Source organism: Triplophysa rosa, linkage group LG1 (assembly GCF_024868665.1).
Source record: "Triplophysa rosa linkage group LG1, Trosa_1v2, whole genome shotgun sequence".
Classification (NCBI taxonomy): Eukaryota; Metazoa; Chordata; class Actinopteri; order Cypriniformes; family Nemacheilidae; genus Triplophysa; species Triplophysa rosa.
Genome location: NC_079890.1, coordinates 13,645,942 through 13,671,937, shown reverse-complemented (window position 1 = coordinate 13,671,937; position 25,996 = coordinate 13,645,942). Strand labels below are relative to the sequence as shown.

At 39.2% G+C, this 25,996-nt stretch overlaps 1 protein-coding gene across 1 annotated transcript in view; it reads right to left on the bottom strand.

The window, feature by feature from the left end:
• The window catches only part of si:ch73-211e3.1 (trithorax group protein osa), a 70,129-nt gene that overhangs the window by 3,129 nt on the left and 41,004 nt on the right, over positions 1-25,996 (bottom strand). The window contains exons 3-4 of the mRNA XM_057338345.1: positions 174-296; positions 22-73 (exon numbers count right to left, since the gene is read on the bottom strand). Of these exons, the coding sequence (XP_057194328.1) occupies positions 22-73; positions 174-296 (175 nt within the window). The remainder of the gene's footprint in view (positions 1-21; positions 74-173; positions 297-25,996) is intronic.

Genomic DNA, 25,996 nt, shown 5'->3' with positions numbered 1-25,996 from the left:
ATATAGGTTTGGTGACTGTACCTTGAAATGTGATATGTCCTCCGTTCAATTGCTCCATTTGCCTTTGCTTTTCCTATACAAAACAGACAGGGATGAATTAACATAAACAAAATCAATATCATCTACATACGAATTATGTCAATCATGGAATATTTATAGATTCGAGTACTAACTTGCTGTTGAAGCTGTTTGTTTATCAGTTGATTCTTAAGCAGGTTGTAGTTGGTGCTCTGGGGTTGCCGTGGCACCGCTGATGGAGGTTCCTGAAGGTGTGGCACCAGTACTGCACCTTGATCCTAAAACACAACGTGCAAAGAACAGACATGTTAAACTTGTGTTCAGATTACAGATCTATATAGCTTCTTTTTGTCCAAAACAAAGGCCATCACAGCCACACAGACATGATCTCACCTTCACTTGACCAACAACTGTAACCAACTACGCATAATCTCATCGCGATCAAAGACATGACGCCATTCGGCGTAACTCAACACCAGTAAAAAGGTCATTTTAAACAAGGCAACATGTTCAGACAAGGCTTCTTTCCTTAGCAGTGTTGTAAACATCTGTAAATAACCACAGAGAATTCAGACCAGACCCTGCCTTCCCAGAGCCACGGACGCTTGTTTTTGTTGGCTTTGTCTGAATGCACCCCTCCACCCGAACGGTCCAGCCAGGCATTCCCATATTCCCATTCCCACAGAAGAAACCCTCCCCACCCATTTTACCTCCCCACTCCCATCCAGATCCCGAAAACACCTCTTACTCATGCGTCACGGAGTTGAACGCAGTTGATCACAGATCATTATAAAGATATAGAGAGATAACTACTTCTAGTATGGAATACTGTTTTGTGCAAAGATAAAACATTTAGCAGCTACACATTTAGTCACAAAATTGGGTTAGCCTTCATTTCCGTCCACGACAGACAGTAACAGAAAATACAGGAAAAAGGAGGCTCTGACTTATGTCAGATCACAAACGCAAAATGATATTAATGTGCTTGTAATTCGAATGAAAAGCAGAATGCAGGATAATAAAACTACCAACCGTATTTATTTTCAATAATCAAAATGCATATGAAATAATACATATAACAGAGCTTATCCAAAGGCACTAACAGATACTCCTAGCATGAATTTGATGTAATCATCTTTGCTTGTAGCAGGCAGGGTGGTGAAACAGCTTCCCAGGGGGAATGTCGAGGTGCTTTGCAGTGGAAATGAATGGCTTGTCTGCAGCACTAGGGCTGGTAATGGATATTGATCCAGCACTTGGGTATATGCAGCCAGACTGGAGAGCCTGTTCAGACGCTTTTGTTGGTGTAGTGTTAGGGCTGTGCCTGCAAATTGTCCAGGGTATGAATCTGTTTACCATTAAAATAACTAAAATAGTTGAAAGCATACTCCTATCTGTTACTTCTAAAATATAATGATTATGTAGTGTTTTCAATTCTCTCAGCTTTGCTACACCTCCACAATAGATAATAATTAGCTACTTTGTTAGTATGGTTAGAGACTCAGTGGAGAGCAATGACAAGTCCTATCTGTAACCGAACGCTAGATGGCGCATGCGCACTCTCATAGTCTCCAAGCTAAAACAGGACGACCGTCGCGTTGATCCTCCTCAAGAACAGTTTAATACACCGGGCTTTATATGAACGACAGCTCTATCTCCTGTCTTTATCGATCCCCTCATCCTAAAGCACTCGAAGGCTGAAACCAAACATAATCTGCTCTTTGTCCAGCCTGGCTTGCGCATTTCTATTTCTAGGCGGAGAGGATCTAGTGGACGTAAACAGGCGACTGCGCTTTAGGGTAGCACGCAAGTCGGTGTCCAAATATAAAGTAGTTACCTACTGATTGTTAACTAGAGTGCGCGACACGTTATTCTGTCAGGACGCAGCTTGCGCTCTATCCGGGAGAGCTCGCCAAGTAAAACAGCGTTTCCGATTGTGCCCTCGATAAGAGACGGTCCTTAGCTACACCCTCACACCTCACAACATTTCCAGAGCCTCCAGCAACACGCACGCTTCGAATAAAGCAGTACGTCCCTTTCCGTTCCGTGCGCTCGCTCGCGGTTCAGCGCGCGTTTAATAGATGAGATATCACAGCACAGCACAGCACAGCAGCAGAGGTTATCAAAGCAATCCGCTGCCTTTGTTGTCGAACAGAAAGAGACCGATCCGGTGCCTACAAGACTGTAACAAAGAAAGTGAGATACGTTTAACCCTGTCAAATTCATTGGGCGGGGAAAAATATAAATTTAAAGGGGTATCGCCCTTTCTGTCTTTTAATTGAGAGTGCGTTGTGGGGGAAAAATACATTTCAATTCAGTAAAAAAGTCAAATAAAGCAATGGTATAAAATAGAGATGAGATCAAATTAAGAGTAAAACCAACAACAAATGTAACCAAACAAAAAGGAATGTAACATTCAATTCAATGTTATTAAAAGGTTAAGTTTAGCGATAGAAAGAGGCACACAGGGCAAATCACTCACTGTTCTTCACGTTCTCTCTCAGGGACTTATACTCATAAACCACATACAGCATACCCACACGATCAAACTAACAAGATTAAAGAATAACAATTATTCGTGTTAATTCAGTTAATGCCCCTGTCAATCAATCACAAACATACAGAAGTGGTAATCCACCTAAAGGTCGATCAATTCAGATTTAAATATAATCAAACATTTCCCCCAACCTTGAATATTTACCGAGACCCCAATTAAAGGGCAAATAAACAGGCTTTGCTTGGCAGAGGCAAGTTAAATGCATTCATATGTTCATATTAAGGTCCATTCTAGAGGCTTCAGTGTAATTGCCATGGTAAAATGTAGCAGTGCAGGGGGAGAGAGAGAGAGAGAGAGAGAGAGAGAGAGAGAGAGAGAGAGAGAGAGAGAGAGAGAGAGAGAGAGAGAGAGAGAGAGCGAGAGAGAGGTGGTAGTTTTCGAATGTCGAAGCAGCAACTAAGTGACCTTGCTGGGAGTAAAAGGGGAGGAACAGAGAAAGAATGGAAAGCTCATGGAAAAGTTGGAAAGAATACATCTACGATGAATAGAGGGGGCAGGAAGAAAAAATATATAAGAGCGAGAGTGACTAAGACAACATGTTTTCCCCCTAATGAGTAAATAGCATTTGTTAAACAGGCGGAATTAGAAACTGCAGCGGATAATAAAAGAAATGCATTTACATTCATGAAATTGACAGACACTTTTATCCAAAGTGACTTACGATGCATTCAGGCTATGCATTTTTTATCAGTACGTGTATTCGCTGGCAATCCAAAAAAAACACATTTGTTGGTTGAGCTACAGGAGCACAGAGGATAGAAGGACAGGACACATGCAAAAAGTGTAAAAAAGACAGAAAGTAGAACAGAGTTGTGTAGAGCGTGTGAGAGTTTGGCTGGCAGAGGTGTCCGGGACAGTTGTCTAGAGCCGTGTTTCCCAACCCTGGTCCTCGGGGCACACCTTCCAGAATGTTTTAGATCTCTCCCTATATAAAACACCTGATTCAACTCATCAATCAGGTGTTTCATATAGGGAGAGAACTAATACATTCTGGAAGGTGTGCCCCCGTGGACCAGGGTTGGGAAACACTGGTCTAGAGCACAGACAGACACTAAATGCTGTGATTGCCTTGGCGAATATAAGCTTTGATCTCCACGGAAACCACGTTTATTTACGTCTATTAGCTTGATGGCTGGGTTAAAGGATTTTAAATGTTAACCAACATAAAAATGCCCAGTGGTACCTACAGTGAGTGTAATAAGGGCCGATTCTACATTTTTAGAAAATATATGTTAAAATCATCAATGTAAAAAAATAATCCGTAAAAAAAACAGGAAAAACAGAAATATACCATAAAATAATTGTTTTTTTCGGTAAAATGATAGTATATAAGGATATATATTAAATCGTTTTCCCCATTTTTCTTGTTGTCTTGTTCTGTAATTTTATAGTTTTTGAACGTATTTCAAAAATAAACTGTAAAAAAAGAAATCTTGTTTAAAAAAACGGAAATTTTCTAGCAGCTCTTACAAATAAACTGTAAAATAACAGGTTTTCCCTGTAAAATTACATTCTCCCCTGTTTTTCTTGTAAATTTGAAGTTTTTGACCATATTTAAAAAAATACATTAAAAATCTGTAAAAAAAATGTTTTTTTTACATTTTACGTAGAAAATCGGTAAAATTACAGTTTTTTTGCAATGACGCTTATGCCTACTGTATATGAAGGTTTAGTGAAATCATTGACATTAATACTGTTAAATAATATTTAAAATTCAAGCGCTGGTAGTCTCATGAGCACACACACAGCATTACGTTCATGTGTGTGTGTAATGATGGTGGGATCGGCTCACATCATTGGGCATGAGAGAGGATGTTAATGAATGTGGCGCCTGACCTACTTCCACAACAACACGTATCAGCTCTCTTTCTCTCTCTTACTCTCTCTGTTTGTGTAGCTTGGAGACAAGAGCCAGCCTTCATGCCAACCTTCCTCCGCTGGTTAACCACACTTTGCCATGTCCACTATACACAGACAGGCGGACAGAGAGACAGACAACCCATTCCAATAGTCAAAGCCAGTTGTTGAGGACATCTACGTTTTGTTCAGACATGCAAAAATAGGTTTAGGTACAAATCTCTCTCCTCCCTTTATTGAAGGAAAGTGAATAAAGATTGGAGGTGTGTGGGTGGGTGGGTGGATGTAAAAGGAGAGAAAGACAGAGCTCCCCCAGTCTTGCGGCTTTGAAGCCTGCTAACTATCCTGGGACCCTTTGAAACACCGCCTCAAATTCCCGAACTGTTCCTGGCACGCACTTCTGTGTGCGCACACACACCCCTCCCCCTTCCAGTGGACACACACACACACACACACTTGTGTGCAAAAGCTTGCTTACATACCACATTCGCACAAAACATATTTACACATTAAAAATGTTCTCACACGTACTGTACACACATTCACACACACACCTGGGCTTAGAGGGAAAGAGCCTCTGCCAGGCTAGTGTTAACTTGGCAGAGGGCTTAATTTATTCAGCATTCATTCCTACCGCAGCTGGGCTCTGTGTCCTCAACCTTGCAGAACACAGAACCGCATTTGGCCGCACCAGCATCCCGACGCCTTCAGTCCCGAACTTGTATATGTTCATGTGTTCAGTAAGAATCAAATCTGTGGCATTTTTAGCAGTATTCTTGAGATACAGGAATACTTCAAACGGGCTGACAGTGCACTTTGGAAAGTTGTAATTATTGCTTTTGTAAACTCTTGAAAATGAAATTACAGTTGCAGTCTTCTAAACTCTCAGCGATTCTCTAACAATGCATCTTAGTCCTGTGGTGGACGCAGAGGCTTATTTGATTGCATTTGTCTGAACTAGGCCCTTCTGCAATACCCTGCAACCATATTCTCTGCCATCTGCGTACACCCCCCACCCCGCTCCTGTACACCCCCCCTTCATCCACCTCAGGGCAAGGTCACTAGGGACAGGCTCGGCTCAGCCACTACACTACAACAGAAAGACAACACAGTCGGCCTTGACTGTGTCTGACCATGTGTTTTATTAAGCCATTTTAGATTGCGGTCATGTCTCATACTGTTAGCATGAATGTTTTCTATTTAGTGTCGCTCATGTTTTCTTATTTTATTTGGTCGACTAAATCAATTATGATAAGAGAATAAACTATTATTAAATTATTGAAATCTTCACATTTTATTTTCTTAATGCATGCATTCACATTAACAATGTATATGTTTGGCCAGTTGTCACATCAGCAGAATTAGGATGTTAAGTGTAAAAGTGTTAAGTGTAATTGACCTTTGAGTCATTTATGTATCTGTAAATGGAACCTTGTGTGGAACCCTTAAATAAATAGCTTACCAAATAATAAAATCAAATAAAATTACAAATTTTTATTTAATCAGCATTTTTAGATGTATTGTGGCCATTCCAGTCCAGTGTCTGTTGAATTTCAACAAAATCAAACCTCAGGAGTGGTTATCACATAAAAAAGAATATTTTCCTAAATACACGGACAAACGAAGAATTTGGTTCCAAAATGAGAGAACTCTCTAAATTTCAAAAATCATGTTTTTTTATTGTGCGTTCCAATTGATATCAATCAAACTGCAGTTGGTTTGTTTTGGTTTAAGCCATGATAACAAAAAAAATACAGCTAACTAACACAATAAAACATGATAACATAATAAAATTTAATAAAAAAAATATTGTTGTGTTGCTTTAAAGTTAATATGAACTTGTTTTCTTTGCAGTATTTGAGGTCTGAAAAAATATAGAACATATTTTCTGTTATTTTGACCCGTTTCTCCAGTTTTCATTTTCTGCAAATAAATGCAAATAGAAGCAATACTTTTATTTGAAATTTGGGAGAAATATTGTTAGTAGTTCACATAATGAAACAAAAATGATCATTTTACCTAAAGACATACCTATAAATATAAATTCAGAAAAACTGAAAATGGTCTTTGAAATGGTCTCCTATTACTACCTCATTTTTTCCATATAGACTATCAATCAACCACTAGTTCAAGCTTTATATTCCACTTTCTGCATTTCATGAAAACCTATAACTGACTGATCAGTCGGCTGATGTGTTATATTCCCTGATGGTGTAAAGGCTGCTGTCAATTCTTGTTGTTTACTTGATCACATGTTCTGCCTTTGTTGCCTTCCTGATCTACTGGGCAAACATAGTGTCTATTTGATTACACAGGCAGGAGGACTTTGTTTCAGCAAGGACTGTTTACAGCGAGAGAAAAAGTTTGATTTCCATGTAGTTCTCCAGAGATCACGATACCGTGTGCGTGTATTTGCTGTGTAGAATACCAAGGATACAGGTCTGTCGGTTAATACTAAATAATGAGGAGGGAATGGGGAGAGATGATTGGGAGGAAAAAGGAACAAAGAAATGTGGAGCATGTGCGTGTTACAATGTACTCTTCTCTCTCCGTCTCAATTGATACCAAAGCGCTTTTCTTTTAAAACGCGCACACACAAGGATGTGTGAATTGAATATTATGTGACTATTTTGACAGTACCTAACAGCATAGGAAGGAAATCAGTGACAACTTATGACTTTTTCTTTATAAAACAGAACTGAGAGGATGCTATATCACTACAATATCTTGGTAATGCTTTCCCCCAATCTAATATTCAACACACATTTCCAGCTGGTTCTATCCATGCAATGGGGCTTGTTCATGTTTTGTGCTGCTTTAAAAAAAAAAAACCACTGAAAGTTTCTTATAAGAACCATGCCTTTCTTACTTTTATTTGTCTAAATAACCTTTTTCTACAACAAGAAACAGAAAGGTTCTTTGAATGTAACCTACATGTTCCTTATGGAACCATTTAGCTAAAAATTCACTTCAATAGGACATTTTACATATGCATACATTTAAGAATGATTTACACAAATTTGCGCTTGTGTTTGTAAGCAAGGCCCTATAATTTTAGTATATAAAAGTTTAATAAAGCACTTCAATAGTAACAGCTTACATGGAGTTATTAGTGAGCTCAACTGAAAGATTGTTCAATTATTAGTTTAGATGCGAAGAAAGAGTTGTTGAAAACACGATGGGCTGAGTAGATTTCAGTGAACATGCCCCTACTGCTCTGGCTTTCAATGTGCAAGAACAGTCAACAGCACACCAGAACTTCCTTCCTGTAGACCACAAGTGTGTGTGTGTGTTTATGAGAAGGGACCAGACAGAGTTACAATGTGTCTGAGCCCTAGCGTAATATTTCTTTTCTTTCATTACAACACTTTTTTATTATTTAACTCTTTCTAACTCCATTGCTATCAAACTCATTTAAACTCTTGCACTGAACATACACCCACACAGTCTCTCTCTCTCTCGCTCTCTCTCTCTAAGAGGGATCGTGGGGGGATTACTGCTGTCAAAATAGATCAGCTGCTTAGACCACTCACCCTTGTCTAAACCAGACTGCTACAAGCCTTATGAAACAGGCAATCCCTTATAAACACTTTATAAACACCTTACACACTCTTCGTAAACGTGTTATCATTGCTTATTAGCCTCTTAGACACTCCACAAAGCTGCCATGACAGGTTAAAATAACACTCATCCAGTTAGGCTTTATCTTCCATCTATCTAAGGCAGGAGTCTTCAACTAAAATTGCTTGAGGTCCAGTAAACAAACCCTCCTTGCCAGTCGAGGTCCAGACAATTAAATACCTAAAATCATGAATTGATGGTTTTTGGCAGACCAAAGAAATAAACATGTCTTTTCATATCTATACAACGGCATAACAATGTCTGACAACAATATAATGAAGGAAAATGTGCAAAATGCCCTAATCTCTAAACCTGCATTGAACATACATTCATTTCAACATTAACAACTTTAAAAGAAAACTAAAGTGTTGTTTTCTGCTGAACTGAGATGAACAAATAGCAGCATCAAGTTGCGACTGATCATCATCTGATAACATTTCAGCTCTTCTTGTGGCTGGTGCAGCTGAAAGGGGGGTTTGTTTAATATTTTCTTTTAGTTCATGTCTTTATTTTCCTTCTAAAAGTGTTTCACACGCAGACTCCATTCACTATTTTACTATTTTCCCATCAGTAAAGGGCTTGTTATGTTTTCCTAAGATCCACTGTATTCTTAGTGAACATTCATATGCTCGTTGTTGGGCGGTAAGTGAGTGAGGGAGGACCCGTGTAGATCGCTACTACTGGGCTTTGAGCTAATATATTTTCCGTGTCCTTACCTCGGACTGCTGCGTAAGTTTCTTCAAAGTGTCTCTGTCTAATTTCATAATTCCGTTTAAGGTTTCCACTTTTGACAACCGTGACAGACTCCGAGCAAATGAGACAAACCGGTCTCGTGCATCTCGATGCAGGAAGAATAAATGCAAATCTCTCGACCCATTCATCTCGGAAAACATGGTTTTCAGCGTCAACTTTTCTAACTTTTGAAAAGGACATTGTTTTTCAGTCACTGACAGTTACATCTGTCCGCGCGCTGTGCAGCGAGCCTGTCTCGGCGCTCTTCACTCATCGACGTCTGAACGTAGCAACAGTGCGCATATGTTAACTATCCGTGGCGCCGTAGGACCCAAACTGCTACTGAGCGGACCTTGATGTGCCTGGTATAAATTTGATTACATTATAAAATAATGTTAGGCGTTCATTTATTTATTATGTCAAAAGGCTTTGAGGTCCGGACGGATGCATCTCGCGGTCCGCATCCGGACCGGAGTCCACTAGTTGGTGACCCCTGATCTAAGGTTTTGGCTCTGAATTCAGCACCTTATGTGAACACACACAACAAATGCTAACAATTTAAATCTTGGTGTTGATTTATCTTAAGGCTGAACCATAAACTGCGTCTGATGGCTAAATCCTTTGGTGGATGCTGCATGTCTAATGTTGCGGAAATAAGTAAGAGATAATGTGTCAAGCTGGTCATTACCGAGGATCCAGTCCTTATATAAAGCTTATTATGAATACTTACTAAATAAATAAACAAACATAAAATATTCATTTAAGCTGAACTTACATTATTGTGTGAGAAGAAAAAGACTATGGACTAATGAATCTGACCCAGCTATCATCGTCACTAAAATATTCAACTGCAGACTGGTGCGATTGACCAATCAGAATCAAGCAGTCCAGTGAGGTATGCAAGGTGTGTATGTGTTCTCTGACATCTGCAGCCCGTTCAAGGCACTTTGTCATCCTTAGGGAAGAGAGACCTTGGGTCCACCAGTTTTTTGGCTGTCTTCATGCAAGGTTAGCAACTTAAATCCACTGATAACGTGCACACACACACACACACACACACACACGCACACGCACGCACACGCGCATGCAACATGTCCTTGAGCATTCTCCTCTTCTGTCTGTGCTGCATCTCGTGGTTGAACTCCCCTTGCTCCTACACACACATTATTTGGCCTGTAGGTTTGTTTTTGGGTTGAGTTTTTGTGTGGCCATTTTTATATTAAAATCCATCATTTCAGTTTATCCTCACGCAAGCATGACATTAGATGGAGAAATTACCAGTAGGGACATGGAAGTCCTAAACCTCTTCAGTGTTTGTTTGGCCCCATGAGGTCTATAACATCTGAGCATTGCGATTCCTCTACTAACAAAGCTGTTGGCTTTTTAAAGCAATTCAATCCCTAGTAACACACAAATGAATGAACTGGTAGTTTTGGATAAATGCACATATAGTACAAACACAAAACAAGGATGTCTGCCATAATCTATAACATAGCTGTGAGTTGCCTGCGAAAACAAAATGTCAAGGTGTATATTTCTCTTTCTCTCTGGCTTCCTCTGTTTCCTGGTACGTCTTATTCTGCCTTGTTTCTTCAAGCCCTTTCCCCTCAGTGAACAACTGCTTTAATAAAGCATCATAATCCTGGATGAATGAATTAGGTTAATGCTGGGGAACGGATGACACAAACAATATATTCTCTCTCTCTCCATCTCACTCTCACGCTCAGTAAGCATAGACTGTTCTTTTAAGCACTGCACACCCGGTTTCATTTGGTAAATTGATTGGGAGATTTGTGTGTTCAGTGGAAGATTAAGCCCCATGGGAGGAGTCCAAGAGCCGCTACCATTAAAACTGACAGATGTCAAACACACAAACATGGGGCAACGGTGGCATATCCTTAGGTTTATTTATTGTTATTCAAAAGTGGAAACTGAATAACATGAATGTTTTTTAACTGTCTATCCTTAACCTTGTTTTCTCTCATAGACAACAATTCTGTAATTCAGCTGAAATGAATGCTACAAAATCAGCCATTTCTAAACTAAAAAATGGTGTTAACATGTTATTGGAGATCTGTGTAATTATGCATGCCACATTTGAGTCCATATGTTCCTCAGCAAGCACGCTACAAAGGAGGTAGCACTGTAGCACTGTGTGTGCAATGATCCCCTGTTGTGGAGGGAATAAAACAGAAGAGAATATACTGGAATCACTTCCACAACGTTTGCCGGACCGCCAACTTTAATCCCGGTTTTAATAAAAACAATTGTGATGTCACTGCAATATGTTAAGAGTAATTGTTGCAGAGCAATCTTGCACAGATTAATCAAAGATACACATGAAGGATTAGACATTGTGCATTGTTGGTTGGTGTAAATATGAGTAGGCCTACACATATGAGAGTACAGGGTTTCTGGGTCTAACGTAAAGGCATGAAGCTGTAACGTCAGTCTAACCCCTGACACAAACCATTGCGTGGGCTTGTTCTCACATGCACACAAACACACACGTATTGTGTAACAGCCAGCAACAAACATGCACATATATACGGGTGCAAGCGGTCGACTTAGTGGACCATAACCACACCTCCATGTGTTCCTTGGCCAATACGAATGAAGGACTGGGTGTGCCCATGGATTGTGGCATTAGATGAGCAGATTTCACCAAATAAACCACAGTGTTATGACTGAACCTGAACTGTTGCACAGACTTGTTTGTTTGTGCCCCGTCTCTCTCTCATCCCCTTTACAATGATGCCAAACCTGAAAGAACTCACTTTGTGCTTTATGCTTATTTTAAACAATTTCTACTTCTCAGGGGGTGCCTGCAGATGCGTACGAATGCAGGTGATGAAAGGCTGGTTGTTTAATAGACAGAAATAAATCAGCACATTTATTTTTGGCATACAGATCTGTAAGATGATGTCAGATAGCTTTTGTTACTATGCTTAACAACAGTTAAAGGGATGGTGGTATCCACCACACTCTTAAAAAATAAAGGTGCTTAAAAGGTTCTTCACAGCGATGCCATAGAAGAACCAGTTTTGGATCCACAAAAAAACATTCGAAGGTTCTTTAAAGCGGATGCAACACACGCAGTTTCTTCCAATCTCATATTAATCTTGAGTAGTATTACATACTTCGTATCTTCGAAGAGTCTTTAGTTTGAACACATTTATAAAAGACAGATACAGCTGTACGATTATTTCCAAAAAACAGAAGACCTCCTGAATGCGTGCGGGGGGGGGGATTGGAGTTGGCGGAACTAAAGCACGAGCACACAATACATCATCGCATGATCCCTGCATAACTGTTGATTCACTATAAGTTCCTGTAGTGTAACTTGTGCACGTACATGCCGATTGCCAACAAAACACAGACATATGACCACGTGCGGTTCATGACTGGCATCTCTTAGCGCTGGGACCGCTCCATCTATCAGTTTCAACCGATCTCCAAATCTAGCGTTATGTCCACCGTTTATATAACATTCCTCACCGAAATGCAGTGAACTAACATACACAGCTGAACTTCACGAACGGAGTGCTCTCTTGCGTCAACAGCTGGCTGACGTGTGGGCATGCTCCTCCCGCTCTCCCTGGTTGATGCGTGGGCGTGCTCTTTCATCCCGCTCTCGCGGGTTGACGCATGGGCGTGCTTTTCTGGGAGAATTGTCCAATAAGGAACTATGTAAAGTTGTTACGTAAGGGAATTTCATGTTTGAAAAAAGCTTTCCGAATCCTACGAACGCTGGGGGAGTGTATCGAGCACAGAAATACTACGTCATACGTCCAACTCATTTTTTGAATGAGAAGCCGACACTGTAAGTAAAGATGTTTAACATTGTAAAGAAGTCAGAATGCATGAAACACAGTGGCACCTCCCCTTTAAAGAACCATCTCTTTCTTACTTTTTTATAATCTGAAGAACCTCCTTTCACCACAAAGTACCTTTTGTGACAGAAAGGTTCTTCAGATGTTAAAGGTTCTTTATGGAACCAAAAGGTTCTTCTATGGCATCAAAGAACCTTTTCAAGCACCTTTTTTAAAGAGTGCACAGAAACGTAAGCAAAAAAAAAGATCAATAAGAACTAAACTCATTGCTTTCATTTCCATGACCTCTCTAGTTTCTAGTGAATCCTCTGGAAAATGATTTTGATTGCTGTATTGTTTTTATCACTTCAGCTGATTCATTAAAAAGAAGTAACATTTTTAACACGTTTTTCTTTACACAAGCTCTACTGAACAACAATATCTTGCAGATGCAGAATGTTAATGCATATACAATGTATCTTCACTACAGAAACGGTCATGTTAACAATAAACTTTTACATCAAAATTCCATGATTTTTAAGCTTTTCAGGACGGAGGAAACCCACGTTTTCTATCATTTTCTAATACTCCGATATTAGGCACCAAAACATTGCAATCTTTAAATCATTCTAGCGACAGCAATTTTATAGATGGTTTGTATTATATATTGTTGTATTTTACACCCCTAAAATAATCTATTTGTAGCATGGAGAGCTTTATTAGGCCATGGGTGATGGAGGGGGAAGGAACAGGATGAGCGACAGAGAGAAAGAGAGAGAGAGAGGGGCTTAACAGCACATCAGTTATGAGTACAGACTGATACACTGCTCCCTTACAGCTGTGACTGATGTATTTAAGCTAATGCTCAAGACAACATGTTCTTTAAGCTACAAACCAGACTCAAAATCAGATTCTGTAACTCTCTCCTGCACTGCTGCATTGTTCATTACTGTGCCGCAATAAAAGTAGAACAAAGGCTCAAATGTTCAGCACAATTTTCCCCTCTCTCCCTCTTTCTCTCTCTCTCTCCTTCATCACTCTCTCCACAGGGTGTCTGAAAGAAGGCGACGAAAAGACAACAACAAATGACTGCACGTCACACAGAATGAATGGAGGAGAAAGAGAGGGAGAGAGAGGAACACATCCAAACAGGAGCAGGACACATTCACAAAACACTGAATCAGCATCTACCACAGCAAGAGCTGCTGTCTAAAAGACCTCTGTGTGTGTGCGTGTATGTGTGTGGCGGGGAGAAAGATTTTTGTGTCTGTGTGAGAAATAGAGTGACTTTGTATAAGTGTTTGTTTGAATGCACATTGGCATGGGTGAGGAGTGCCTTGGTGAGAAATAAATAGATTCAGCAGAGAAGTTGTCCATATATTTATAATAAAAAGATTTATAGCTACAAAGAACACACACACACATCTGCATGTAACCGTTTTAAAGGAAGATGTTGGTAATTGATTCACTAATGAATCATGTAAAAATGTTTTAAATGATACCCAGTCACATGAGATGAACACTCAGGTAAGGGGTCTAGTAAATATAAATGTTTTACATATTTTTTAACATAATTTTACATAAGGGTGTCCCCTGGCAGCAATACTGGGAATACAGATATACAATTTACAACTAAAAATGACAAAAAACTAAAAATAATGATACGGTCTAACTTTTAATGATCTCAAAATCAAAAACTGTTTCAACCAACAATATGTCCAATTCTTTTTGTTTTTTTAAAATATACATGCACACTTTCATAAACATGAAACCGATCTAGTCACTGTTCAAGTTACGCAGACTTGACATACCAGAGACTTGAACAAACACGTGATGAAAACACAAACCAACCATACGTAAATATACCGTATCTGGCAAGCAGACACACTAGAGCTGTCAAACAGCCAGTCATCACAGTAGACGCTGGCTTCATGTTGCGTTAGACTCAATTTGACATTTATATAACCCGCTGTAACACAAACACAGTGTCCAACCAAATCCACAAGTCATCACATACACACGTGGCTGTTATGCCGTGTCCATTTGCGTTTGTATAAATTGATGCTAAACATACGAAAAGAGCAGTTTTACAACTCTGCTCAGGAATTATAGACTAAACACTCCACAGATAAAACAAATGAAGAATTTAGGATGAATGATACAATGACTTGTGTTGCTCATCATTCTCTTCGCTTTATACAAGGATGCTTTATCTATTCGTACTCTAAGCTACACATAATGTACAACTGAGAAAATTAGAACTTCTTTTCTTCGCTACTGAATAAATCTCAGCTGGTCCATTAATATTACACAACCAAAGCTCTTGTGTAGGTAGTGTTTTTTGGAAGTGTGTGTTTCTTTGCATTACTGAGATACTTTAGTAGCGCGTATGTGTGTGTGTGTGTAGCAGCTCCCAGAACTCAGTCGCCAAGACAGTCTCACTCTGTCTGCCTCCTGTCTGTCTCTCTTTTTCCACCTCCTCTCTCTCTCTCTCTCTCTCTGTGCACACACACTGTTTTCTATGTCTGCTTCAGTCTCCTGTCTGGAGTCGGACTGCCAGTGTATCCACACTGACGCTCTTCTCTGCTATCTCTCTTCCTCTCATTCCCCCTTCTCTCCCCCCACAGTAAAATGACAAAGTGAGAGAATTAAACAAGAGCTGCTTTTGAACAGACAGAGCATTTGGTGCAGATGCATATAATTGTTTTATCAAACCAGAAGCTTAATACAGTATTTATACACACATCACCTCAAAAACAAACAATGAGATGATAGGTAAACGTGACCGGTGGAAAGTGAATGTGAGTAACAGGAATATAAAATTGTGTTTGTGTGAAGCAGGTCTTTGTAAGAATCTGTCCACATGCTGATGTGTGTATGATATTTACAGTAGGATTGTAGCTCGTTCATTCTGTTGATAAAATACAGTCAGATGTAAAGACTAAATGTTTCATGGGTACAATACACAGAAGTGGACACAACGAGGTTTCTCTTTTTTACTTTCTCTCTCACTCGCATGCACATTAAACAGACCCCAGTGATTTTCCTGTAAAATAATGATTACAGAATTAACCTCTTATTTTCCCTGCAGAGTCTTTTCTCTGTTCCTCTGACCTATTTCAAACCCAGCTGACAGATAATTAAGCTTCAACTGTCTGTATGATCACAGAGTCGCCATAGAAGTGTGAATCTGACCCTGGCAAATAGCTACTGAACCATATGTACGTACACAAAAAAATCGTACAATGTGTAAATCTATGTTTTATGGGTCTCCAAGGAGGCGTTTACATGATAGTTCTCAAGTAAAAATGGAAAACCTTTTGGCCCCGTTTCACAGAAAGGTCTACGTAAAGTCGGACATTTAAGCAGCTTTTTGTTCTGCTGAACATAAAGAAAGATAGGCTATCTGGAGGAATGTTTGTAAACAGTTCTGGGGCACTATTGACTGTCATAGTAGGGAAACAAACTACTGTGGTTGTCAATAGTGCCCCAGAACCGTTTGGTTACAAGTAGGGCTGCACGATAATTTATCGCGATACCACTAAATCCAATTGAAATCAAGCTGGCTGCATTATGCAATGTGTCGATATTTTTTTAATGCGTAGCTTGTCCGTGAAGCACGGCTCTGGGATCAGTAGGAAATGCTGCTCGATCTAAAAGCAGTGCGAGTTTGAGTCGCTTATAATGTGCATTTGAATAAGCAACACCCGTCAAACATGATCATTATAAATATACTTTATTATCATAAAAATACCTGATGAGGCTTGAGTAACAGTGATAAAAATATGTCCATAGGCATTTCCTAGATTCTTGAACGTGTTATGGTCTTCTTCTGCAGTGCGTATTTGGAGTTTCCGCACGAGAGCGCCCTCTGGCTTTCGGATGCAGCAGCATTTTCCCGTACTTTACTCAAAAGCTGTGCATAAATCACGTGATATTTATCATCGGTTTATCGTGACAGCCCTAGTTACAAGGATTCTTTCAAATCTCTTCTTTTGTGTTCAACAGAACAAACACATTTATACAGGTTTGGACCAATTTGAGGGTGAGTAAATGATGACAGGTTTTTCATTTTTGGATGAACTGTTTCTTTAAGACAGCTAAAACATCCCCATTCACACATATTGACGCTTTGACAATGTTGTTGTCTGTATGCAAAAACATTTGATGTCAGACACATGTAACATATGTAATTAAGCATAAACCTCATCCTTAAACGTTAAGTGGGTTTTGAGTTAACAGGGCTTTGGAATCTTTTATAACAGAAGATTAGTCAGGATACAATTTTTCATGTCCTTAATATGAACTGTTCAGTAAGGAACGAGCGGTACAGTACATGTTGATAAAACACATAAACAAATGTTAATTTACACACGCCACTAATCCCTATACCGATAAAATGTGGAGAAATGTGATGGTTTGATAACAGTGACACGCTCTCTCTATCTGGCTCTGTCTCTTGGTCTGTCTCTCTCAATATTTCTCTCAGACACATTTATGTACAGCTGACCCACTTAGAGCTTTTAAAAATGGTTAAAATCAGTGAACGTGCCCAAGCAGAAGAGAAGCGCAAAACAAGGTTAGACTCTCCACACCCTGCTGGGATGACTGCTGTGGATGTGTGTGTGTGTGGTGTGGTGTTGGCATGAAATATTTTCTCCTGTGTCTGTAGCCAAACACCCCCCCCCAGAGAGAGAAACTTTAATCCTACAGTGAATGAACTGAGAAATAAAGCACGCAGGGCCTTCTACGCCATCAAACGTCAATGTCCTATAGAAATCCCAATTAGAATTTGGCTGAAAATATTAGAATCAGTAATTGAAGCGATTGCTCTCTATGGCAGTGAATTGTGGGGTCCACTGACAAATCCAAATCAAGATTGTACTAAATGGGAAAAACATCCAATTGAGAGCCTTTGCAAAGAAATGAATCCTCTCTGTCAGCTGGTCCAGAGCTTCAGTCCTGATGTTTCAGTCCTAACATCTACTGACGCTCTCGACCACAACAATACTGACAAACTCGCACTCAACCAAAATGCAACACAAATGAAACAAAACTCACTCATTGGGAAACCCAAACAAAACAACAAAATAAAATGCAATGTTATTTGGCCCTAAAGAGAGAATACAGTATGGCAGACTATCTGTACACAGTGACAGATAAAAAACTAAGAGCCACGTTGACAAGATACAGACTCAGTGGACATAAACTCACTAACGTACTCCACTTCCTAACAGAATGCACAAAATACACGGATATACGGACAATGTTTTATGGAAAAATCAAGTCCATACACCAGACGTTTGAAAGTCTGTCAAACGATGAGAAACTGGCATATCTGTTAGGAGAACACAAGGACTGCTGTGTGTTAGTAACAAAAGAGAAAACAATGAATCTGCCCTGACCTGATGCTTCCAATATACTGTAACATTATATTATTATATCCCTTTATTCTGCTACTTAAATGTATATTTTGCTTTTGTAAATCTTTGTTTAAACCATACTCTATTTCTGTTTTTATATTTCTGTTAGATATTTACATATATTATAAACCAATTTAAGTTGCACTACATACATAACACTTTATTTTATTTTATTGTATTACTATAATTATCTTTCTTTTCGTTTGTATACATACAGTACTTGCACTATTTGTACGCTGATGATTTGGCAATACGAACGTACATTGTGTCATGCCAATAAAGCACACTTAAATTGAAATTGAGAGAAAGAGTAACTTCTGCTTTGTTCCCTATAAGTGCCCACAAACAGACTTCTGTAAGCATGAGAGAGAGAGAGAGAGAGAGAGAGAGAGAGAGAGAGAGAGAGATACAAACAGGACTGAGTGGTAACTAACTGCAGTATTTCTGCATTAATACATACTGTAAAGAGGAGAGGGCAATCAATACTCTGTCCTAAATTTACCCTTATCAATTCTCAACCATCCTGAAAACCATACCACTGAAGAACAAAATACAGTATTTCAATTGTAAAAAAAGACAGCAAAGTGATTATATGGAGAGTAAATGGGGAATTTAGTTTGAAGGCTCAATCTTTGAATTTTTCGTACCTTACGGTGTTTTATAATGATCTACAAGTTGAGTACATAAAGTAACCTGTAATTTCCTTTTTCAAACAGAGATGGCGATATAGAGGCAAAGTTATGGATTGTAGATTTAATGTTATTTAATGATATGTTAACGCAATAAATCTCAACAAGAGATCTCTAAAAATATCATAACTGTGCTTGAATTTTTCAAGATATCAAAGTTTAAATTAAAAAGTCAAGATTGTAATAGATATTATTATGAGCCCAAACACACAAAATCTTCTAAAAACTAACTACACCCCCACATATCTTTATAGAACAAAACTTCCTCATTTGGCAGAACACCATACATTTATTTTACGGTTTTAAACTTGGGTTACAGTGTTACATGTGCCCTTGGCTTAATAGATCCACATAAGTTAAAAATTAAATAGCTCGGTAATGTGTATTAATGAATGCTTTTGTATTGTTAAAAGTTTTCATGAAATTAATTGTTATAAAATGTGCGTTAATAAATGGCTACAACAGTATACCTCAAGGCACAAGTTATTATAAATAACAGTATGATGTACTCTTTAAAATGTCATTTAAATCATTTGCTTTATTTGTTTTGAAAATAATCTGGTTATAACAGTAGGCCCTACCAATTTTATTAGATAGCGCAAATGAAATGACTTCAGGAGACATTCCATTCTATTATTGTAGTAGGCCTACATAAAATACATAAATACTTTTAAACTATATAGTATAGCATACATTTTGTTGACAGATGTATAAAATCAAAATGTCATTTATTAAAATACTAGCACATAGCTAAGGCAAGGTAATGCACTAATCATTAGGTAAGACAGGTCGGAGACTGCATTTGACTGAATGTTTAAAGTGACCAATGAAAGGAGAGGAGACATAAGCCATTGTCCCACCCCCAAAGTCTCAAAGTCAACTCAACGAGCGAGCAAGAGTTGAGCAGTTGGTCGAACGCTGGTCACAGCCCCATGCTTCCAAACTGCGTTTTTGCACGCGGAGCAGAAATGTGCTCTCGCGAGTATTGTTTTCCGTGCGTGAATACTGTTCTGTGCGCTTGCCATAAATAGCTCTCACTAAATCCTTGGTGTTTCGAGTCTGACGTCATCACGCAACCGTGTTTTTTGGCAAGTTGAACAATCATAGGTAGTTTAGATGGTCAGAGTTAGGTTAGGGTGTGAGTTAGGGTAAAGGTTTCGTAAGACTTGAAACACCAAGGATGTAGTCAAATCCAACAAGCCACGCCCACGGATCTGACTCCGTGGGCGAAGGATTTACACCGTGTCTACACCGTACGCGTCGCGATGGGACGCGACACACGGCTTGCTCTAATATGACAAGCCGATGGTGTCACAATTACGCTATAGATTAAACGCGTTTATATCCGAACGCCATATTTGATGCCGTTTAAAACAGTATTTGCGCTGCAAAAGCCGTCTATAGCGCCATATTTAACAGCGTTTTACGGGCGCCCTGAAAAGCGCCGCCTTTTGCGCCGCTGTCTTGCAATATGACGGCGTAAAAAACGCTTTTTGGTTGCACAGAGCGTGTGTTATTTACGGCGTTTTGCCTGTCCTATAATGAGCCCCTCCTACTGGTTTCCACAGCCAGTAAAAATGAAGTGTTCTCACCCAATCACTGATGAACTGAGCCAGACCGGACCAATTTACCACTGATCATGCAGGAATGCCTTTGAATTTACAGGATATTATTATGTGCGCTGTGTTACCTCTGCTAACATTAAACATATCATAGCTTGCTTTCTAAAGAAACAACTTTTTCTTTTTGGAAATGTAAAGTTACACAACGTGGTCAACAATTATAGCATTCCAATCCCATTGTATGTATCCATGCTTATTACATATAGTGCCCAGTTAATTGCTTACGTGAAAAGCAAATCGAAATATTTTACTAGCTAATTTCCAACGCCAGAAATCATTTCTGGTATGAGGAAGCTCGGGCAGAGTTACGCGGTTGTCGTTGTAAGCCCTTGATGTTAGTCTGCTGGTTTACTCGGTTGGCTCATAATCATATGTTGCTTCATTTGCTGATTCGAGTCCTGCTCGGACCACTGGCAGATTTTTATATCGTTGGTCTTGTTATGTTTATCTGTGTCACAGGGTATTTTTTTTATATTTCAGCATTTAATACATGGTCAATATATAAAGAAAGTCAGGAATAAGAGCTCTTTTTCCACAACAAATTTACAGTATATTCTAAGTTTCTTAATCGCTCCCGACACCGTCCAGACAGCCTCGCCAACAGCTTTTAAATAATCACCTTAACGCACATCACCTGCCCACTTAAATTTCATTAGCACGCGACCACTCACATTACCTACGGGACATATTGCCATTTACCTCTGTGAAGAGACTGACACTATACCGTGTGTGGAACTGACTTTCAGCCGAGCATTTAAATATAATTGATTTTACTCGACAAAGCATATGAAACAATATAAAAATGATGACCATGCTGACTTGAGTGTTTATGCATGTCCTCTACATTATTATCTGGAGTCTGCTTTATTAACTTTTATTCCGTTAATAAAGTTAACAAAAAAGGACATGACATTTTCGATTAAGAAATTTTGAATATAATATACGTTCGTTGTGGATATAGCTTGTTATAAGTAATATAATGACTAATATATTAAAGAAAATGCCACACCTTATAATATCCAGTGCTTTTTGTGTTGTATTCGTTTTGCACAGTTACTGTGGCTGCATAAATTGGCTTTGGCTGTAATTGTACCTGTTGTTCCGCATTAAATAAATAATAACAATATATATTTCCATAAAAAACGTCTTTGTCATTTAAAAACAATATATAATAATAACCCAAAAATAGTGCCTTGCACTCTGTAAATGAACGGCGCCTGGTAGCTCACAAAAGGGTACTAAATCATTCCTCCGCTCATTCTTCTTCACTGCTGCTTGCTCCTTGCTGGTGGAACGATTTTCCAAATACAGTCCGGTCAACCACGTCTCTCTTCATTCAAGAAACAACTTAAAACATATATTTTTCGTAAATGACTGGTAAATGTTGGCTATACAAAAAATATTTGACACATAAATCCTGTGTATTATCTAATGTGAGCACGATAACTCTTAACATCAATCAAGTCCCGCACTTTATTTTCTCTTGTACTTTATGCAAGTCATTTAACCCAATAGTCAGACTCGCTTTGCTTGAAGTGGACATAGGCAACTTTTGCAGTAAAATGATGAATGCACTTTATTTGGCCTACAATAGTCTAAATTTGGGGCAGTCGTGGCCTAATGGTTAGAGAGTCGGACTCGTGACCAGAAAGGTTGCAGGTTCGATTCTCAGGGCCGGCGGGTAACGACTGAGGTGCCCTTGAGCAAGGCACCTTACCCCTACTTGCTCCCCGGGTGATGCTGCAGTGATAGCTGCCCACTGCTCCGGGTGTACGTGTGTTCACCACTTGCTGTGGGTTAAATCCAGAGGTCACATTTCGGGTATGGGTGATAAATTGGTCACTTTCACTAATTTCACTAAATCTATGCATTAAAATGTATGAAAAGCTTTTTAATTATGTTTTTAAAACATACGCCACTGGCACATATTTCAATGTTCTAAATAATAGAAAAGAATGCATAATATTTTTTTATTTCAAATGGAAATGTGGCTGTTTATTTTAGTAACAGAAGCTTCTTTGCAGTTCCACACATGATGTAGTGTCAGTCTCTGTACAAAGGTAAATGGCAAGGCATCTGGCATTGACTTGGGATATGTTATATTAGTTAATAAGTTCATGCTTATAGTATTACAATCATTGCACAACATTATTATCCTTATTATCAATCAATTTCTGTTACATGGAAACTAAAATCACATACTGATAAAAGCATAGACGAAAATGCACTGAAAGTTGCTTTGGATAAGCGTCTGCCAAATGCGTAACGTCTACGTCCTGTATTTACCAAGAAAGTCCATGATGTGTGAGTTCAGTAGGCTTTAGCAGCAAACGTCAAGTGCAAGTCGTTAACTGAATGTTGATATGGTTGTGGAAATTTCAGTCGATTAAAAAGAGCTCTTATTCCTGGCTTTCTTTATATACTGACGACGCAATAAATGCTGAGATATAAATATAAAAAATACTCTGTGACACAGATAAACATAAGACCAACGATGTAAAAATCTGCCAGTGGTCTGAGCAGGACTCGATCCAGCAAATGACGCAACATGCGAATGCGAGCCAAATAGAAAAGGTCGTTTCTTTAGAAAGCAAGCTATGATATGTTTAATGTTAGCAGAGGTAACACTGCGCACATAATAATATCCTATAAATTCAAAGGCATTCCTACATGATCATATGGCAAGACACCTTTCGGGGCACCTTAAAACGGCGTTAAATACGGTGCTATAGACGGCTTTTCGCACGTTTTTTATGGCGTTTGGAATCCCGACGCCGTATTTTGCGGCGTAAATACTGTTTTAAAAACCGTCAAATATGGCGTTCGGATATAAATGCGTTTAATCTATAGTGTAATTGTCACACCTTCGGCTTGCCATATTCTAAAGGGGTTGTCGCGTCGCATCCGGTTTAGACAAGGTGTTAGTGAGAGCTGAGCATAAATGTGTTCTCGCGAGGGTGCGTTTCCGATCGTGGAACTGTTCTGCGTGTTTGGGTCACACGCGTGCGTGTGGTTTTCATGCGCGTGAGCTTAGGGTCTGAATAAACGTCATATTCCTATTTTTCTTTCACATATGGCTGCAAAATGAAACCTCAAAATTGATGCTTAAAACATAACTGAGATTTCCATTAAATCTAATCTAAGCAATAAACATTTCCTCTAGGGAATGACAACTAAAACTTCATATGTAAAGAAAGCACATTTCAGTACTAATCCACCTTAATTAATTCTCCTGAAAAGCATGTCACGCTTCAACTGTGCTTGCATCTCCTTGTTTCTGACCTTGCATTCACTTAAACACCAATCTGGGGCTACAAAAACGACATCAAAAAGTACTCTAGTCATATAAAGCAGTCAGCTCAAAGCCCACCTGGGGTTCTCAAGCAACCATTTAAACAGACAGAAAGGCGACTAGAAGCAGCTTCACATGTGACATGACAGCACATACCACAGATACACAAATCAGGCATGCTTAAAGCCTGTAGGCTCTGTGTGTGTGTGTTTGCTGTGTTGATGGGTGGGTCTGCGAGTAGGGGTCTGTGTTCAGTATGTGTGGTCAAGAAAATAAAGGCTAAAAATCTTGTCCACTGCATCTGTGAGGGCAGTCCAACGCGCACACGCGCACACACGCGCACACACGCGCACACACACACACACACACACACACACACACACACAACAACACACAACACACACACACACACACACACACACACACACACACACACACACACACACACACACACACACACACACACACACACACACACACCTCTAGGGTTATCCTTATCCAATCTGTCACACAAAGGCATAAAGGAGAGCAAAATGAGCGATGGAGAAAAGAAGCACAAAGAGAATTAAATGAAGAATGTGGCAAAAAGGCAAGTAAAGGATAAAAGAGTTTCTTTTCATGCTTAGCTTAGAGAACTGGAACTGACTACAAACAGACATTAGAAGCAGAAAACATTTTTGTCCTCACATTTACAAATACTGTATACTACTTTAAATGTGAACATTTAACAACCCTTTTCTCGTTTTTTTGGATTACAATGAATAGCTCTGAACTTTTTCAGTGAGTTTATCTGTCTCGCTTTTTCTGAATGAAAAGCAAGAGGTTAACGCATAAAAAAAGGTAACTTCTGCTTTTTTCCCCTACACAAGTGCCCACAAACAGACTTCTGTAAGCATGACAGAGAAAAAAAAGAGAGAGAGAGAGTGAGCGAGAGAGATGCGTTTATGTTTGTCTATTTATGTCGTAGGAGGAGGGAATCCCCACTTGAGTCAACGTAGCTCCTGCTGGGAACTCTACTCGTGTTGAGTTCTTGTGAAGAGTGAACCCCTGATAGCAATCAAACTTTTGTTTCTGTTATGTTCCTTTATCATGTCACCTTATTCCATGATCTAGAAACTTCCAACGTATAAAGTAAAAAAACAATCTAGGTAAAAAACTTTCCAAATTAGATGTAGAATGCAACACTTGTTACCACAATACTAAGGTGATTAATGTGTTGCTGTGAGGTTGCCAGAATGTTCCGTGTGGCGTAGGCGTCAATTATGTCGATAGTGCAAAAAAAGTACAAGTTAACACCCATACTTAACACCTAAGATTATCAAACCGTATTGGTAGTAAAGTTATCTGTAGCAAGCACCACTAATAAATACATCTCATAAAGAACGTGTACAATTAAACATGACAAAAGTATGAATGAATTATTGTTGATGTTTGAATTAATAATTGATTAATTATTAACAAATATTTTTGGAATCTGGTTGAATACTAGCAATTTAACAGTGTAACAGTGTTTGCATGTAAGTAAGCAAAGAGAGAGAGAGAGAGAAGAAGATAGAAAAAGAGGCTGGTTAGTTTTGGGGGCAGAAAGTTTGTTCAAAACCCCCCTTCAGTTTGCAACCATGCTTGCCAAGACACCAAAGAAACTCCCCCCCTTCTCAATCTCCTTCTCCTCCAAAATTAATTATCTTTTATTGGTGTGATGAAAGAGGGCCACTGGGCTGAAAGAGGAGGACCCTGCCTTCAAACAGACCGCCAGGCAGTCAGAGAGAATGTGCAGCGGTACTTTGAAACTCTATAGGCGGCGCACACATTAACACACACGGTCTTTGTCTCTTTAGCACGGATATACAAAGATACACCAAGGAGAAAAACATTCCCTCTCCAGGCACACGAAAAACAACTTAAACATCCATCTTCTTCCTAATCGTATTTCCACTCAACTTCAAACAAACGGAAAATATCTACCTAGGCAGATCACACTCAAACAATCTGAAACAACATAGTATACAGGCGCTTAGCACAAATGCTTATCACATACAAAGGCTCACATTCCTTTACTCTTGGTTCGGCTGTCCATTCAGTTAACCTTTGGTGCTTCTAACTGCCCCCCTCGCATATACACACATCATAATGAGTTGGAACACCCATTCCCTCCCTTCCCATGGTACACACCACGGGATGCCCACTCCACTCCGCTTCTCAAAATCAAGCCGATTCCCCCCCTGCATGTAGCAAGCAAATTTAAAGCTACACAACAAATGGAAAAACACATGGCCACGTTTCAGGGTATTGAGGTTTTTCATTGACTCTACAAGTGTGCCACAACATTTCTGTTGTTGACACCATGTTGTTTTCATTTGTGTTTAATCATTT